This window comes from Alnus glutinosa, chromosome 9 (assembly GCF_958979055.1).
Source record: "Alnus glutinosa chromosome 9, dhAlnGlut1.1, whole genome shotgun sequence".
Classification (NCBI taxonomy): domain Eukaryota; kingdom Viridiplantae; phylum Streptophyta; class Magnoliopsida; order Fagales; family Betulaceae; genus Alnus; species Alnus glutinosa.
The window spans coordinates 11486715-11506019 of NC_084894.1; the positions used below are offsets into that span (position 1 = coordinate 11486715).

At 33.7% G+C, this 19305-nt stretch overlaps 2 protein-coding genes across 2 annotated transcripts; one reads left to right on the forward strand and one right to left on the reverse strand.

Annotated features, from left to right (window-relative positions):
- Positions 1 to 734: 734 nt before the first annotated feature.
- LOC133877008 (uncharacterized) lies at positions 735 to 1880 on the forward strand. Its single transcript, XM_062315240.1, has one exon. It carries the CDS (start codon positions 758 to 760, stop codon positions 1805 to 1807), a length of 1050 nt encoding a protein of 349 aa, XP_062171224.1. The 5' UTR covers positions 735 to 757; the 3' UTR covers positions 1808 to 1880.
- A 1518-nt stretch (positions 1881 to 3398) lies between these two features.
- On the reverse strand, positions 3399 to 7899 carry LOC133878083 (non-specific lipid transfer protein GPI-anchored 2-like). The gene is made up of 3 exons (XM_062316575.1): positions 7310 to 7899; positions 4000 to 4053; positions 3399 to 3666 (listed from the first exon to the last, which is right to left on the reverse strand). Exons 1-3 carry the CDS (start codon positions 7794 to 7796, stop codon positions 3542 to 3544), a joined length of 666 nt encoding a protein of 221 aa, XP_062172559.1. The 5' UTR covers positions 7797 to 7899; the 3' UTR covers positions 3399 to 3541.
- Positions 7900 to 19305: the final 11406 nt, after the last annotated feature.

Below are 19305 nucleotides of genomic sequence, written 5' to 3' on the forward strand. Positions count from 1 at the left end.
TACTTACAACTTTTTTACAACATGCTGGTACGCACGGCAACTATTAAGTTTTTTTTAAGGGAAAAATATATTTACCCTTATATTAACTACCAAGTAATATGCAATGTCCCCCAAACTACTATTGGGGTTACAATGTGTTCCCCTTTTGTGTTTAAAAAAATAAAAAATGATCGAAATAAAAAATAATTTTCTTTAACTTTTTTCTTCTTTTTTTTTTTTTTTGTCTATTTCAATTTTTTTTCCTTTTTTTTTTTTTAATTAATGATAATTTTGTCATTTTTCTTCAAAAAGGTACATTACAACACGATAGTAGTTTTTAAGAACATTGCACCAATTAAAAGTTAAGAAAACATTACAAATTTTTTTGATAGTTACAAAGACTAAATGTACTTTTTTCAAAATTTTAATACTCTTAGATTACATATTAACTTGTGAATAAATTGTAAACAATTTTTTTTTAAAAAAAAAATTATTTATTAATTTATTTTCCTTTGAAAATAAGAAGGCAATGGCACGAAAGACGAACTAAATGCCGTTGCCAAGTTAAGAATGATCTAAAATAAAAATAAATTTAATTTAATTTTTTAAAAAATAAAAAATAAAATAAATAAAATAAAAGAAAAAGAAGAAGAAGAAGAAGTTAAGAATGAATCTACCTTTCTTCCTCAATTATCTCCCTCCAGAATTCACATTCATTTGACCTGCTTCCCTATTTATCAATCCAACGCGTTTCCTTTTAAGCTGGTCCTCTCTCTCAATGTCCGACGACACCCCCACCTCAGAAACCACCACCAGCCCCGCCTGCACATCGGAACCCACACCCTTCACATCTCCACCGTCCGATTCCCTCTCCAAAACCCAATCTGCCATCCAATCACTCTCCTCCATCCTCCCCTCAACCCTTCCTCCTCCTCTCTCTTCCGCTTTCTCTCTTCTCCATGACCCCGAAGTCGCCGCCCAAATATCCTCCCTCCTCCGCCACCCAAACTCCGGAGCCGGCGACAACAATCTCTGCCGCTGGCTCTATGACACCTTCCAATCTGGCGACCCGGACCTCCAACTCGTCGCCCTCCGGTTTGTACCCACCATTGCAGGCGTATACCTCTCCCGCGTCACTCTCCGCAAACCCCTCGCCGGCTTTGAGGCGGTCCTCCTGGCCCTCTACGCGCACGAGACGACTTCACGCGCCGGCCAGCCCGTAACCGTGAGCGTTCCCGACTTGTCGCACCCGAGCGTTTACCACGAATCTAAAGCACCCATTAACAACAACGCCGCAGAGCTTAATCTTGCGGTTCTTTCCCCGACTTTGGAGCCTCATGGAATCGTGAGATCTACGAAACGGGCTCGGATTGTTGGGGTGGCGTTGGAGTTGTATTACAGTAAGATATCCCAGATGCCAGATGGGTCAAAGATTGATTTCTGTGAGTTTTGTATGGTTTGGTCTGGCCACGCGTACGACGAGAGCGACTGTGAAATCAGCGAGAGGATGGAGAAGGAGGGGAGGATTCCTTTGCCATGGGAGCTGTTGACACCGGTCTTGAGAATCCTGGGTCACTGCATTGTGGGGAAAAGGGAGAAGAAGCAAGTGTTTGATGCGGCATGGGCGGCGTGTAGGAGCCTGCATGCGAGGTCTGTGCATGATATCAATCCTAGGGCTATGTTGGCCACCGGAAGTCTGCTTAGCCTTGGGAAGATGGATATGGAGCCCGTCGAGTGTTTTGATCCGACCGATAATATTCATAACTCTGATGTCCTTACGGTGGTCTCTACCTCCGGAACAAACAGTACAACACATGTAGAAGAGTAGTATTCATACATGCATGCTTTATAATTATGTGTTTATCGGTTCTATTATAAAAAGAAAAAAATTGAAGGACCAATGAAACTATAACATCAATCTAATTGAGATGAGAATCGAGTATTTAGAATTATTTCAAAAAAAAAAAAATAAATTATTTTACTAATTGATATTATTATTATTATGTGATCAAATTTTTTTTTGGTGGGGATTTGAGTGCCTCTTTACTATATATATATATATATATATATATATATATATATATATATATATATATATATATGGGGTTGAAGTGGATTTCTAGAGATACTTTGATACTTAAATCAGTAACAGTTTTTTAAGAAAATTGAAAAGAGAAAGTGACAGAGGAGGGATGGGCTTTTTGCTCAATGTATATGATAGCATTATACCAATGAGGTAATTTTTTTGGATTGGTGTGAGTTATCATGTGGATCAATAGCTATGAGAGTGTACGGTTTTAAGAGTGATTTGATTTTTTTTTTTTTCCTGCTTTAATGGCTTGATTATCGATCTTTTATGTAGATCATTAATTTGAGAGGTACGCAATACTTTCAATGGAGCCTTCTTTAAGTGCATTCCTCTCTTTGAGTCTAACCTCCATTGACACACCTGGAAGGACCCTTTGGAAGGACCCTTTGTATTTAGAAAAATGATTATTTTACGAACTTTTTGCACAATTTGTACACAATCAAGACACATTGGTGTGACCCATGCATGGTGGGATCCATATGCATAGGTCCCACTAATGGGTTTTGATTGTGTAAAATTAAAGTTGTGCAAAATGGGTTGTAGAAGAATCACCCCGCCCTTGTGCTTAACTCTCTGTCCTTTTTGTAGGCTCTATCGATATGTGGTTCAAATACGATTAATTAACTCATTGTTAAGATTGTCCTCAAGGGGTAGCTCAATTGGTTGGGGATCATGCCTCATGAAGCGGATGTCAGTAGTTCGGATCTCTTCTTTCCCCCTCTTGTGTGGACATGTCAAAAAAAAAAAAAAAAAAAAAAACTTATTGTTAAGATTAAATGTAGATCTAAGACAAATTTGAACATGGATCCTAAAAATCACCAAAGAATAATTTGTTCCACATAAAGTTGTCTCAAATTCTTTTTTATTTTTTAGTAGAATACTTATTTAGAGTCATTGTAAAAGGAAAGTATTTTCCTTCTCATATATATATAAGTAATTAATATTCAATATCTAAATTAATTCAAATAATAATTAGATACATAAGCAATACAACATTCTTTGTCCAGCAAGAAACGGGAGTTTGAACCGTATCAATTATTGTTGGTTCTAAAGATTCAATAATTCCCAAGTAGCTAGGGCTGCTTTCATAAAGGAAATAATATAGATTATCATACTTTGAAGCTTTAAGTGTATTGAAATTTTGGATGTAGGTCTGTCAAGCCGAACCACGTAAGTATTGATGTGTTACGTCATTGGCTTATTCGATCTATCAATCATCTCTTTTTGGTTTTTTTTTTTTTTTTCATTTTTACATTAATCCGAAATGCTAAGTTTTTACGATCGATAAATTTAAAAACTAAATATATATATCTACTTTTCACGAAATCAATAAAGGAACTGATCCGACATATATTATTGGCTAATTAATAAGCAAATTAAAGGACTCACTGTTACAACATTTTGTGTTTCTTAAATAAATCTGGTTACAACATCTGAATATGAAATTGAATCAGAAAAGATTGATCGATATAATCAGAAGAATGTTGGAAGAAATGCAATGGCTATGCCAAAAGTTATTGGGAGAGCAGACCCTGCAATGCTTGAAGCTTCACTGTTGTTGTTTCCAGGTGACAGTGACGGGGCGCCAACTGCTCCTTCTGGTGTAGGCATGTAATTAACCTTATTAGGGCTACGAGTACTATGTAATGGGTGAAGAGGAAGACCCTGCTACTAGTATTACCTTACACTAATTTTTATTTTTTTAATAAATTTCACAATAAATTTGATTAAATGACTTTCGATCACAATATTGTTGTTGTTGTTGTTATTGTTTTTTTTTTTTTTTTTTGTTAATATATATAATTTTCTTGCATGTCTAATATTATTGTTATAACATGAAAACCCCAGTTGCAACATCCAGCAATAGAAATGGAACTCAACAAATTAAAAAATAAAAAATAAAAACGTTTAAAGAGGAAGGATTTAATTACCTGGTGAGAGAGGCCCCTCACTCGCTGTTGGAGCTCCTATAGGGATTCCGAGTTCTGTAAAACACAAATATATATATATATATCATGCCTTTGACGGGGAGTCCCAAAATATAGGTTTGCATATATTGAAGGTGAATCGCCCACAGGAAACATGATTGCTAATTCAAACGTTAGAAGAAATCATGTGCTATATATCATATCAACAAAATGAAAATAAGAACTAGAAAGAAAAAAAAATGAAAATAAGAGGCCACGTGGACGTAATTTTGATACATTCTAGCTAGCTAGTACAAGCGTGTGGTTCCTACCATCTTTCTAAAGCCATTTATGTAAAGGTTTCACATTGGGGTGAAAACACGTACGGCGGATATTATCGACCTGCATCCGTAATCTGTAACTAATCACTATCTGCATATGCAAATGTAAATGCGTTTAGAAAAAATATTATTCACATATGTGAATGCGGATAGTAGTTTTAATATATGCGGATACGATTATTAACTGCATCCTCATTCCTTTTATATATAATATATTAGATAAGTTAACCTAAACGACGTCGTTTTGAATTTGATAAGTTTAGAACCTTTAAGTTATATTAGGTTTTTTTTCACTATCATCAAAGTCATATCTCATTACATTTACTTTGGGTAATTCAAATCCCGATTATTCTATGAGACAATGACCCTCTATGGTTGATAATCATAAATTGTGTAACAAATGAAATCTTAATTTATTTAAGCTTGTATATAGTAATAACCGCATTATTTAATTATGCATATATATATTTAGATAGTAATCTAAAACATCAATTACCTCATATGCGGATAGCGAGTAATAACCACAATAACTGCACGAATGCGAATAGTAATCGCGTGATGCAGATGCGGATACCTAAAAGTGAAAATCGCATTACGCGGATGTGGATATTGCTCGTATCCGCATCTGAATCTTCACCCATAACTTGTACATGCATATGTAAATATGGTTATTGGTACTAACTACATTCACATCCGCATCATGCGTTTATCACATTTAGGTAACCTAATTTGCATTTGTATTATGCAGTTACTAACCGTTATCCGTGCGGTTATTGCATTTATTAACCGTTATCTGCATATTAGATAATGAACCTTTTAGGCCTATTTGAGTTTGTTGGGCCTTCTTTGAACATCTATTATGACCTATTTTAAGCGATTTTGAAAATATTTTTGCCAGCTTTTAGTATTTTTGGCCTGTTTTAGTCTTTTTTTAACCATAGTATTTTAGATGAAATCCATATCTTGATTCCACATTCCAGCTTAAAAACATAAACTAAACACTATACCAATTACCAAAGGTCCAAAACGACGTCATTTTAGTGAATTTGTTTATATATAAAGATACATGGATACGGTTATTAACCGCATCCGCTTACTCTAAACCGGTATCCGCATCTGCATATGCCGTTAGTGAGTTTTGCTAACCGCATTCACCACCCTAGATCATGTTGGAATTTATTGGAGCTTGCCCAATTTGTATGCAAATGAAATGCAGGAAATAAAGTGACATGGCTAAGTTACAAAAATTTAGCCATAAAATATAAAAATGCATATATAAATAAAATGGAAAACATTAAACTCTAATAAAAATTACATAGAAATTAAATAAAACCATTTATGAGTCGAACTATATATAGTACAAAAAACAAATAAATAAAAGAAGGCTTAGACTTCAATAGCCCATTTTGACTCAAGAAAGAACTAACATGCTTCTTAATGCAGTTTGCTTATTGATAACATTCATAGATATATATATTTTAAATAAGAATAATAATAATAATAATAACAGTGAAAAGAAAAAGAAAAAAGAAAATAAATAAACAAGACAAGCTTATCAAAGAATGCCTTTAAGGGCATTGTTTATGGGGGATCAAAGTTCAAACGCTCATTTTTTAAGCTCATTAAAAAAAAAAAAAAAAATGGAGTTAAAAATTGATACCGGTAGGAGACACAAGGTTAGTGATGAATGGACAATAGTTACAAAAGGTTTCTTACATTATATTATTTGTCTAAATTGTTAATTCGGACATATATAATTATTGTAGATCCAATCCAATTAGAGTGCTAGACTGTAATTAATACTTAATCTTTAAATGAGTTGTCTAGAAAGAAAAAAAAAATTAAAAAAAAAAATACACGTACCCCTGGCCTCTTAAACTACCACTAATTGTCAATGTGCCCTCGAAACTATCAATCGTGTCAATGTACCTCTTAAATTACCAAACAATGAGGCTCATAATGACAAAAATACCCTTTATAAAATTATAAAAATTCTTAAAAACAAAATAATATATATATATATATATGTGTGTGTGTGTGTGTGTGTGTGTTTTTTTTAAAAAAAATAAAATTAAAAAAAAAACCAAAAAATTATTTTTTAGATTTTGTTTTATATGATATCAGTTAATTAGACCACCTCTGAATTTTCATTTTTCTCGTTTTTTGTTTTAAAAAAAAAAATAATTGTTTTTTTTTAATCTTTCAAAATAAAAATCGCTACTTTTTTAAATTAAAAAAAAAATAGTTTTATTTTATTTTTTGAATTTATAAGGATATATTTGTCTTCTTGAAATTTTTTTAGGATTATTTTTATCTTTTTATTAGCTTTAGGAGAATATTGACATAATTAATAGTTCGAAGAACACATTAATAATAAAATAATAGTTTAAGAGATGTATGTGTACATTTTTAAAAATAAAAATGCTTTTGTTACGAGAAAAAAAAAAGGAAAAAATGAAACATTTTAAACACCAGAAATAAATCTTTGGCTTAGCTAGAAAAATGAAAAATGACGTAATGAGATCATGCGTGCGCTGACTGCGGGAGTGACAAATCCACTACATCTTTGGTATAACAGCTGGCACCGGTGGTACTGGCCATAAATGCTATGACAGGGAGTGGTCAAAGTAAGTTTTTATTTATTTATTTTTCTTTGTAAATTGTAATTAATGGCCTAGGTTGTATATTAATTATTATTGAATTTGTATCGAGTCAATGCTAATTTTAAAAAAGTGAAAAGATACTAAAAGAAAATAAATTATTTCTCTTATAGAGTACGTAGTTTATCAAACAATATGAACACTTAAAAGGGAAAATTAACACAGGCCAAGTGAATAACTATATTTACTTTAAATAAAAATAAAATAAAAAACTCAAAAAATGATATAAATACATGTCTAGCTAACGCATCTCATTTTTAAATCTAAGATTAAATTATATGAAAATTTGTAGAAAATGTATGTATAACCGAGGTGGGAGGGAAAAGTAGGAACCTGAGCAGGTGCTGGCGGGGGGTGTTTTAACGTCACAAACAGAAGGAAGCTTGAGAGCCCTTTTCACATCAATGGCGATCCCAGTGCTTTCAGAAACGTTGGTCCCAAGCAGCACGCAGAGGCAGATGGCGTTGCTCTCCACCAGCCCAGCCAGCTCTGGGCAGCAACCCTTATCCGGCTTCGTCAGATTGCTTCCATTCAACACATACGTCAGGCAGTCCGACAAGTTCAGCAGCTTGTCCATGCACCCCGCCAACGCTGACGGAGCCGGTGCCCCCTCCCCCAGCCCTGAAGACGGAGCCGGTGCCCCCTCCCCCAGAACTGACGGAGCCGGTGCCCCCTCCCCCAGCCCTGACGACGGAGCCGGTGCCTTCCCCAGAGCTGACGGAGTCGGTGCCTCCGCCTGCGGTGACACGCTGTAAAATGTAGAGAAGAATACGGCGGCTGCAACAACCATGGCGGCAACTCTGGTGGTGGCCATGGTCATTTTTGTGGTCGCTTTGATCTGTGTTTGGCAAAAAGCAAGTCTACAAGAGTGTGTGAAGAGCGAGTGGTTGTGGGAGTTAACAATATACTAATATAGATAGTTGAGTGGGAAAGAAGGCTGCCCACAATTGGAGGCTGAAATTAATAAAGTTAACTGCCACCTAACCTATTGCAATATATTTGCTTTCACATTTTTAGTTGGACATAAATTTCCTTCCAACTGTCTCCAGGAATTTTATTTAGGGTTAAATGCTTCTTTCTCCGTCTTTAAAAATTTTATTTTATTTTTTTCCTTCAATTTTTATTTTTGCTTTGTAAAAGACGAGATGATACCTGTGTTCATTTTTTTCATCTAAAATTGACGAATTTCTATGTCAGCGGTATGTGATACCATTAAAATTGCGATACATAACTATGCAATTTTTTAAAATTTTTATTCTTTTAAAGGTTTTTTTTTTAAAAGAAAAGAAAAGAAAAAAGTTTGTAAGGGTGGCTTTTGGATTGCATCAGCCACCGCGCCCTAGCCTTTGGGTTGCATTAAGATTCTATCCAGTTGAAAGGGCTCGGGGACGAGCCAGTCTTTTATACTCAGGGACATTTTTATAATTTCACGTAACCGGAGAAAATTTGAACTTGGGCATGGAATAATTTTTTTAACCCCAATTTCAAAAACTCTTAAAAATTAGGTTGGAATAATTTTTTAAGAAGCCCATACTTTTGAGTTTGCTTTCACATATTTAGGTTCCGTGTGGGACCCATCGCTCTCTCTCTCTCTCGTCGTTACAATTTGCCTTCGTGGCTCGTGGGTATGGTATGGAGCAAGAAAAATGATAGTTTTACAACACCCACACAACATGGATACAACACTCTCTCACATGAGGATGAGCCCCAATATGTGGATCTCACCCTCATATGAGGGGGTGTTATATTCATTTTGTATGGGTGTTGTGCAGCACTCAAACCTCATGGAAAGATCTCTCACCTCACTTCCACTATTTTGGGTATCTTCATTGCAATCTTAAAGGGTAGTAACGGAAGCCTGGTCGCTATCTCTCTCTATATATAAATATGATGTTAATTAATGTGGGTACAAGTACAACAACTCAAGGAAAAATAAATTTAGTTTATTTATTTATGGACAATTTAATAGAGCATCAAAATCCTTCGCTACCCTTGAACCATTTATATCTGGAGTAATGTTTCTTACACAACTCTCACACAACTTTTGCACAACTCTAACTACTTTTTGTTATGATCAACCATTGGATTTGTTTTCCAACATGTGGGTCCTAAATATTCAATGGCTGATTTTAAAAGAAAGTTGTTAGAGTTGTGTAAAAGTTGTACAAAAATTGTGTAAGAAACATTACTCTTATATCTGATGTCTCAGTTTCTGGCTCAGTTTTTCGAAATTATCCGATCTATATATTTTCTATTTGTTTAAATTTTGAAAAAACTTCAATTATTATTCTTGATTTTTTATTTTTATTTTTATAATTATACCTTAAAATTTTAAAAATTGTCAATTTAGTGTATTTGCCTTTTATTTTATTTTATTTTTTTTCAATTTTAACCATCCATTAGAATTTTCTATTAAATCATAACGAGGGGTGGTGAAATTTCTGAAATACTCCTTTTTTTTAAGAAAAAAAAATTGTAAGGATTTAGACGTTGGTCGTGATTTAACAGAATTTACAAAAATACTCATGCCTGAATCTTTGAATTTTTTTTAAAAAAAGAAAAAGGAAAATAAAGGTATTTTGGGACTTTTGACAGGATTTAACGGAAAATCCTAATTGATTGGTTAAATTGAAAAAAATTAAAAGATGAATACGTACACTAAATTGACACTTTTTAAAGTTTAAGAGTATGATTACAAAAATTATGAAATATCGGAAATGATAAGTGAAGTTTTCCTTAAATTTTTTGTCTATGTTCTCAAAATAAAAATATTAACAAACAACCTAAAACATAAAACAATCATAAAAATACAAAAACAATTCTCATACAACATCACAATTTTTTTTTTTAAAAAAAACAATAAAAAAAACCCTTGCCATTAAATTACCTAAAATAGCTTATTAAATTTTTAAGTATGCTAAAGTGATTCATTAAATTACTAAAGTGTGTAAAAAATGTCACTTTTATCGAAATATTCCTATAATATACTATTGTCATGTGTCATATATTTCATTAAAAAATTAAATTTAAAAATCAAAAAATAATTAAAAGTGGTTTCGGCCACCGTCATTTTGCCATTTGAGGGTTGGCTATTCCCTAATTATACTAATATGGCTTAAGTGCCGTACTAAAAAATTATAAAACAATAATAAATAAAATAAAAAACCTAGAATACCATTCTCTTTAAACTTTTTACACGTGCTACTTTAACTTCACTTTTTACACTTTCCAATTCCTTTCTCTTTCTTTTTCTTTTATTCTTTTATTATTTTTTTTTTAGAAAAACAATTTAACCATTCAAACTAACAGATAATAACCATAATAATTATGCAAATATGAATAGTAATCACGTGATATAAACGCGAATATTTAAAAGTGATAATTGCATTATACAGAAATTGATACCTTAAAATAAATAAAAAAATAAAAAAATAAAAAAACCTAAAATATATATAGTATAGTTTTTTCTAGCAGCCAGCTGGGAGACAATACATGTTCATTTTTTGGCAGTAAGCCTCGTTTATCTATATGGCCCTCAAAACTTGGTACTTTATTTACACGACAATTCCTATTTGGTCCCCACACCCACCACCGGGTATCAACTTACAGCCTGGCAACACCTCGACACTACAACCCTATAATTGTTATACAATTAGAATGGGATGATAATAAAAATTAATTTTTAATTTTATTTTTTAATAGTCATTGATTTTTATTGTTACGTCTTTAAGTTGTATGACAGTCGCATAAAAATTTACTAGATAACATTACTCATGTTACAAATAAAATTTTTATGGGTTAAATATTATCTAGCCCTCTCAATTATCAGTCATTTTTTATAAAACCACAATTACCTTTTTGTATTTGTTTATTAGTAGAAGAAAAAAAATTTACTCTTAACAAATTATTATATATATATATATATATATATTTCTAAAAATAAAATAAAAAAGAAAATGTAATTTTAGTTTTTTAACGGTCAAAATAAAGATATTTTCAAAACATTTTGATCAAATTTAATTTTCCATTCAATATAACGATCAAGACTAACGGATGAAGTTAAATAATAATAAATTGACAGTTTGAATGACTAAATCATGACACTTGTCAGTTTATGGTGCTCCATAAAAATTGATTGTTAATTTAAAAGGCTAGATAATATTTAACCCTATTATTACTTTTACAATTAATTATCTCACCGATATTAATGTAATATTCTGAATTAACATACCTTGAAGAAGACACACACACGAAGAAGAAAGGTCAGCATACAAGTAAGCCCCGCCATGTTGGTTACGAGTTACGACAAGTTGTGAGAATAATGAAACAGAGCGTGACGAATGCGCATGCATGTGAGAAGGAGCCCTCCACGGCTCCACCACAGCATACTTTTAGGGGCGGCGGTGCCCACGTGTTGTGTCTGTTTCTTTTCTTGACGGTTGGCAGTTGACTGGCTTGCCAAGAACGTTAAAAGCATTCATGAAGAGTGAACAATTTACAAGTTTTCTTCAAAGCCACCGATTCTTTTTTACAAATGCAATATTAATGTTCCGTTTGTTTCGACGTCAAATGATTTTTGTCGTAAAATAACTTTAGAGAAGTCATTTTTCTGGAAAATATTTTTTCCCAAAAGCATTTTTCGATGTTTGACGCGTACGGAAAATCATAAATATTTTTAATATTTTTATTCAATCATATTAACCTATAAAAATCAATTTTTATTCAAAACTTATAAATATTAATGAAAAATAATATAAAAATTATTGAAGACGAGATTTCGTCACTAACCGACAGGATTTCGGCCACTTTTACCGAATTCCACCATTCCGGCTACTATAGCCAGAATCTAAGATAAAGGCCGGAATCCGACCGTTTTGGCCAGAGCTGGCCAAATGGCCGGAATACAGTCGCCGAAATCTAGGCCGACCGGATTCCGGCAACGATGGCCGGATTCTGTCGTCGGATTCCAGCGACATTGCCCGAAAGCTATCGAATTTCGGTACCGACAAGATTTCTGTGATGGTCGACTGTATCGTTAAATAGGGGTCGAATGCGTCTGGCGTCTTCGGAAAATGATTTACGCTTTTAAAAAGCGTAAATCATTTTCCTAAATTTACTAAGTATTTTTGGTCAAACAGAAATCATTTTCTGGTTGACTATTATTTTCGCCCCTACCAAACACCGGAAAATGCCGAAATCATTTTCCAGAAATTATTTTACACCGAAACAAACGGAGCATAACTTCACTTTTTACACTTTCCAATTATTCCGTGTAGCACGCGCTATGGAAATCTCGATGAAGTTGAGTTATACTATGATTCAATTGGATTTGAGGGAGTGTTTGCGGTTTTTCATCGTCTATAACCCTTCTGTCATTGGTTAGATGCTACTGTGGTCACGTACAAGTAAAACAGTCACAGTCGGTCACCCCCTTTTACCATCTTTTGTTAAGAAAAAAAAAATGCTTATTCTTTAATGTTACCATTGCCACCTCAGTTTTGTTAGATGAGAAATGTTATTTCATATTCTATAATACATTTCATGTCCATCTCAAATCATTTTTTTTTTTTTAAATCAACTATTAGATCTGTAGGATCTCTCTTATTAGATTTATTTAAAACAAAATAAAAGGCATTTCAAATAATTAAGAAATATATTTTATATATAAAAGATTAAGGTTTCATTTAATTGAACGATTTAGGCCTTGTTTGGAAACAATTTTTTTTTAAAAAAAAATCCTAAATTTTAAAACAATGTTTTGTTTTGCAATATATTTGTTAAAAAATGTGAAATAAAATAGAAAACATCAACAATATTCTGTTGCTAAAAAAAAATATGATAAGGGGAGTAAATCAATGGGTAAAACCAAAGTTAAAGGCTATTGAAATTTTCTTCGATACAAAGATGACATACTTAACAAGGGACGGAGTTAGAAGCTTTTATAAGTAAGGGCCAAAAGCAGAAAAAATTTGTTGGTAGGGACCAGTAGGCTAATTTTTTTATTTGTTTTTTGGAATTGAGGGGGGCCATGGCTCCTACCGGTCTCCTTAGTTCCATCCCTGCTCTTAACTATAACCCCAAGTTGAAGAATTTTCTTCCAACTCTAAGGTTGCGTTTGAGATTGCGATTTTGTAGACAAAAAGTGAGATTTTAAACCAAATCGCTGAAAATGAACCGTTTCGGAATTGCATTTCTGCGTTTTCAAATCGTAGGCAAACGGCTGCATTTTTTAAAACGCAGAATTTTAAAAGCTAATCTGCGATTTTAAAGGCCAAACTGCGATTTTTTCAAATGCTTAACTACGTAAAAATCACTTTTTCAAATCGCACTTTTTGAAATTGCAAGCTTAAACAGACCCTAAGCAAAATCATGTGGAGAGTAATGCTATAAGGAGGATCCATGTCTTCATTGAGTATTCCTAAAATTAATGTGGCTTTTAAAATTACTATTGGATCAAAATTTAATAGTGATTTATCACGCATCTAATGGTGATGTTAAAAGCCACATAAATTTTAGAAGAATTCAATAAGAACATGAGTCTTCCTTTTAGTGTTACTCTCATGTGGGACTTTAAGGAGCCAAAAACATGCCCTCAATCATTAATATTAATAGGGAAAATACGTATATTCTCTTCAAACTATCAACTGTGTCAATGTCCTCTCTAAACTACCAAAGAATATCAATGTCTCCCGAGGCCAATAAAAAGACATAAATGACCCTTAAAAATTTTCAATAAGACAAAAACATCCTTTTAAATTTGACAAAAGAAACAGAGTCTAAAACTAAAAACATATTAAAAAAAAAGACTATAAAATATTAAAAAGCAAAACTTCACAAAAAGTTTTAAAAATTTTTAAAAAAAAAAAGAAAAAAAATGGGGTTGGTTCGGCCTAACTGAAAATTACTAAATAAAAAAAAGAAAAAAGAAAAGAAAAAGATAATGAACAAACGAAAAGAAATGAAAAACTAAGGGGGTGGATCCTTGAATGTTTCCCTGTTTTTTTTTTTTTTAAAAAAATTAAAATTAAAATTAATGAAGGGTATTTTTGTTAATTGGAGAGCATGACATTTTTTTGGTAGTTTAAGGGTACATTAACATAATTGATAGTTTGGGGGGACATTGACGATAGGGTGTGTAACACCCAAGAAATAAATTGGAGAACTTAGTAATTTAGCAATTAAGTTTAAACACTTGGAAAGTGAAAAAAGCCTTAGAAATTAGGAAAATTGCAGTATATTGCATGGGCGTTCAAACGGGAGGTTTTCTCCGTTCGAACAGTACGTTCCAATGGTGAGGCAGAATGTGTCGTTTATTAGGCTAGGGTGTTTGAACGGCGTAACAAACGGTGAAGAACGGAATGTACAGAGTGATCCGTTCACTAATACGTCCAACGAAATCCTTTGAGTGGGTTCCTATTCATTTACTGAGAGGCCCGTTGGAACGGTAGCTTAAACTGTTTCTAATGCGCAATATTGTATTTGACGCGTAAATGAGTTTTAAAACACATTTTTAACCCATTTCTCCCACATTTTCCCCCTCACTTCCGATTTTTCTCTCTTTAGGGATTTCGTGTTCAGAAGAATTCCAAACCACATTCAAACTACAAGTAGGAGTTTTGTGGCATGAAACTTTGAATTTCTTCGTAAATGAAGGTGAGGCCCTAAACCCAAAATTTTCTCTAAGTCTTGTAAATTGGGGGGTTTTGGTACCTAATCCTAAAATTTCTCTATGGGTTAAGGTTAATAGCTAATAGGATGTCAAATGTATATTGCCCCACATAAATTAAATACCAAAAATTTTACAAAATTAAAAGAAACAAGACTTAACCAAATTTACTTCACACAAATTATTCACAACATGTATTTACTTACAATTATGCAGAATTTATAACCACTTCAAAATTTTGCCATGATCCTTGAAACATTTGAGGAAACCCTATCATGAATGTTCGTTATCTGTCCTAGGCTGACTTGGCCCTTATCCTCATCCTCTAAGGGAATTTTCAAACGCTCTTGACAAACGTTCGCTGTGTCGTTTCTACAAACATTCGATGTACATCACGAACGTTCGATCTATTATGGAGGATAAAATCCTACTAATCCAATCTTATCCACTTTCCCCTATAAAATAGCCTCTCCCTACATCCTCCATTCTCAATTCCCCTTCTATGCACATGTTCACCACATTTCTTGAGAGAAGGAATTTCTAGAGGGAGAAGGAGGAATTTTGAGGTTTTCTTCACTTCGTTGGGGTAAGCCTTAGTCCTAAGCCCATTTTTATGTCCTAATGATTTATCATGTTTTTACAAGTTCTTAGCATGCCAACGTCCAGAGAAATTATTATCTCTTTAAAACAAATTGTTTTTTTTTTTTTTTTTTTTAAGAAATGGTAAAATCACCCTTAGATTTCATGATTTATCGCATTGATATATGTTAACATGTTGTTATTAGGTGTTTAGAGTATTAGTTAAGTTTTAGGGTTAAACTCAATTTTGGTATCTGTGGTTTGACAACTTTATTTTTTGCCTGCTCTACTTTCATTTGTATTACAGATGGTACTTGTACCATGCGAAAAGATGGATATGGTACCTTCATGCATTTTATCGTCTAAAACTAACGTTTGGCCATGTCATCGGACAGGTGTTAGTGTAATAATGCGACACATGTCCCCCAAATGCAACGTTAGCGTTGACATGGCCACATTTTTTTTAAAAAAAAAAAAAAATAAAAAAATAAAAATTGAAAGGGTGGCTTTTGGGCCACTTGGGTGTGGCTGGCCACCCCAAGGCTAGTGTTGGGGGTGGCCAAACCAGCCCTAAGGGTCATGGAGGTGGCTCGACCACTCATAAACCCTAAACCCCCAAGCCAAATGGGGGTGGTTTTGGCCACCCCCATTTTGGCCATTGGAGGTTGCCGAACCACCCCCAAGGGCCATGTGAGTGGTTTGGCCACCCCCAAAACTAGCCTTGGGGGATGGGGGTGGCCAGCCACCCCTTCAATATATATATATATATATATATATATATATATATATATATTTAAACTAAAAATCCTTAAAATAATAATAAAAAAATTGGTAGCCGCGTCAGTGTTGACGTGGAGGTGATGTTGCATATGGGGGACAAGTGTCGCATTATTATACTGACACCTGTCAGATGACATGACCAAACATTAGTTTGGACGAAAAAAATGGACGGAGGTACCTAGAGATGTAAACAAGTCGAGCTTGAGCGTGTAGTGCATGTCCAAGCTTGGCTCATTTAAATTAATCACGAGCTCGAGCCGCTCTTGAGCTCATTTATCAAGAGCTCAAGTCGAGCTCGAAAAAATAAATACCAATTATTTGTCATAAAGTGATCCAGTTACCACTAGTTTCTAATCTGTATAGTTTACATTACTATGAATTGTATACTTATGAGTTATAATTTAGGAATTATGAGACCTTATATGACTATATATATATATATGTGTGTGTGTGTGTGTATGTGTGTGTGAATCTTTATATTATATTCATATGAATTGTTAGATTATATTTTATAATTTACATAATTAGATCATAATTAGTCACTAGTCATACAAAATAAGTGTTATTGTCTTGTTGATATAAATGATTAATCATATGTTTATTACATAATTTACATTATATAATGAAGATACACTATGCCCTATCAGTATATCACCTAAATTCTAAGATTTAGTATTATATAAATGAGCGAGCCGAGTTTTATACGGGTTTGTATCGTTTAATAATCGAGTATATTTTCGTGTCCACGAATAGCTCATTTAATAACCGAGTTACGTACGAGCCGAGCTTTATCGAGCCAAGCACGAGCTCGAGCGAGCTCATGGGTAGCTTTGCTTTGTTTGTATCCCTAGAGGTACCATATTTGTCTTTTCGCATAGTACATGTACCATATATGATACAAATGAAAGCACATGTACCAAAAGAGTGTTTAACCCTAAGTTTTATATGCTTTGGATAGAAGGTCTTAAGTATTTCATGCATTCTGGTACCATCGAACCTTCTACAACCCCTGGACGAATGTGAAGAAGAGAATGAGGTAGGTATGACATATTTTCCCATCCATGGCCAAAACGTTTCCCGCCAAGAGCTTGTGTAAATATTTCCTCTTCATTTAAGACTTCTTCATCAGCTAACATTTCTAGCATCAAATTTTGCACAAGCAACATAACCTTTAATTAAATAATTTATGCAAGTCAATTATATAATGGAAAAATTATATTTAAATTACTTACGTATCATTCTGCACATTGCAGAGTCACAAATAACCCATCTTTCTTTATGTGAGAGGTCTTAGAAAAGTCAATTACTTTAGGCTCCACCCCAATCTGTCTCTTCTGCACATAATAGACACATGATTAACATATGCTCTAAACATATGTCTCTCACCAAATTTATGAGTTTCCAGCATCTAACTCTTATTCATCTTGATGTCCGTTTAAATAAAGTATTGGTACTAGTTTATAAAGCAAGCTACAAAGGGACCGGGGCAATAAAGGTATAATTAGCATTAGTTTTAAATAAAGCTATATCGCAAATTATACAAATGGCAGTTATGAGCAACAAAAACCATGATTCAAAAATGACAATTTCGATGGCTTATCCATCCATAACTAATTGTGCAAACAATATCCAAGCTTTAATCCAAGCGAATTGCACCCATTTTCCCAATCTTTTAAATTCACTTTGGCATTTTTTTTTTGTAATTCCATGTTTCAGACCAATTTCTATGACTTCTAAGGTTGAAAACTAGATTTGATGGGATTAGTGTTATATCCGAGCTTTAATCCTTAAAGCCTCCACATTTCATCTTAGCTTTAGGTAAACATTGTTTACAACCTCAAAATTTCTAACAGGTTCCTATTAGTTAACTAGCAATTGACTGCAGTGGGTCTTCTTCAATCAAACAATGTCTCTAACCTAGTACATTCTTGTCGGTAGTTGCATATAAATGCAGAAAAGGTATTGAAAAAAAATAAGGGTTAAATACTTAATTGCCTCATGTGGTTTACAAACTTTATTTTTTGCCCTTTGAGTTTTCAATTTTATCATAGGAGGTACTTGTGCTATGGGAAAAGACGGAAATGGTACCTTCGTTCATTTTTCCGTCCTAAATTAACGTCCCGCCATGTCATCCTATATGTGTTAGCGTACTTGTGTAACACCTGTCCCTAGAGCCATGTCAGCGCTGACGTGGCTACTATATATTTTTGGGTTAAATACCTCATTGATACTTGAGTTTTAAGTTTTTTTAAATTTAATACTTCAGTTTTGTTTTATATCATAAGTAGTACCTGAATTAAAGGTAAAAACTCATTTGGTACCTCTGTTAGATTTTTCATCCAAATTTTAATGGCTCGCCACGTATCAACCGCTGAGGTTGACATGTGGCACTATATAAAAAAAATAATAAATAAAAAATCTTTAAAAAATAATTAAAAAAATAAAATTGAATAAATAAATAAATAAATAAAAAAAGAGAGAAAGAAGAGGGGTGGCTCCTTGGCTTGTTTGGGGTGGCCGAACCACCCCAAGGGTGGTGGTTCAGTCACCCCATGGCAAAAAAAAAACAAAAAAAAAAAAGGGTTTTGGCCCTTGGGGGTGGCCGAACCACCCCCATGGCGCTTGGGGGTGGTTCAGCCACCCCTAAAGGCCAAAATCCATGGGCCAAAACTTTTTTTTTTTTTTTTGGCCCATGGGAATGGCTTGGCCACCCTCATATCGACTAATTTGGGGATGGCCAAACCATACCCCAAAGCGAACCACCCCCAGGGTCAAAAGTGAAAAAAAAAATAATAATAATAATTTTGGCTCTTAAGGGTAGCCAAACCACCCCCAGGCCAAATGGGGGTGGTTTTGGTCACCCTCAAAATTGGCATTGGGATGGCTCAGCCAACCCCATGTGGCCCAAAGGTCAGCCACTCCTAGATATATATATATATATATATATATATATATATATATTTTTTTTTTTTTAGGTCCTTATATATATATATATATATAATAGCCATGTCAGCGTTGACATGGCTTTGGGGACAGGTGTCGCACATGTATGCCGACTTGTATACGATGACATGGCAAGACGTTAGTTTTTGATGGAAAAATGAATGGATGTACTATTTCCTTCTTTTCCCATAGCACAGGTACCTCTTATGATAAAAATGAAAACTCGGGGAGCAAAAAATAAAGTTTTAAACCACATAGCGGTGTAAGGTATTTAACCCAAAAATAATCAACTTTGTGGAAGAGATACTTTCCCAAAAGATTTCACTTGTTGACCATGACTAGACACATATTACAAGTAGAA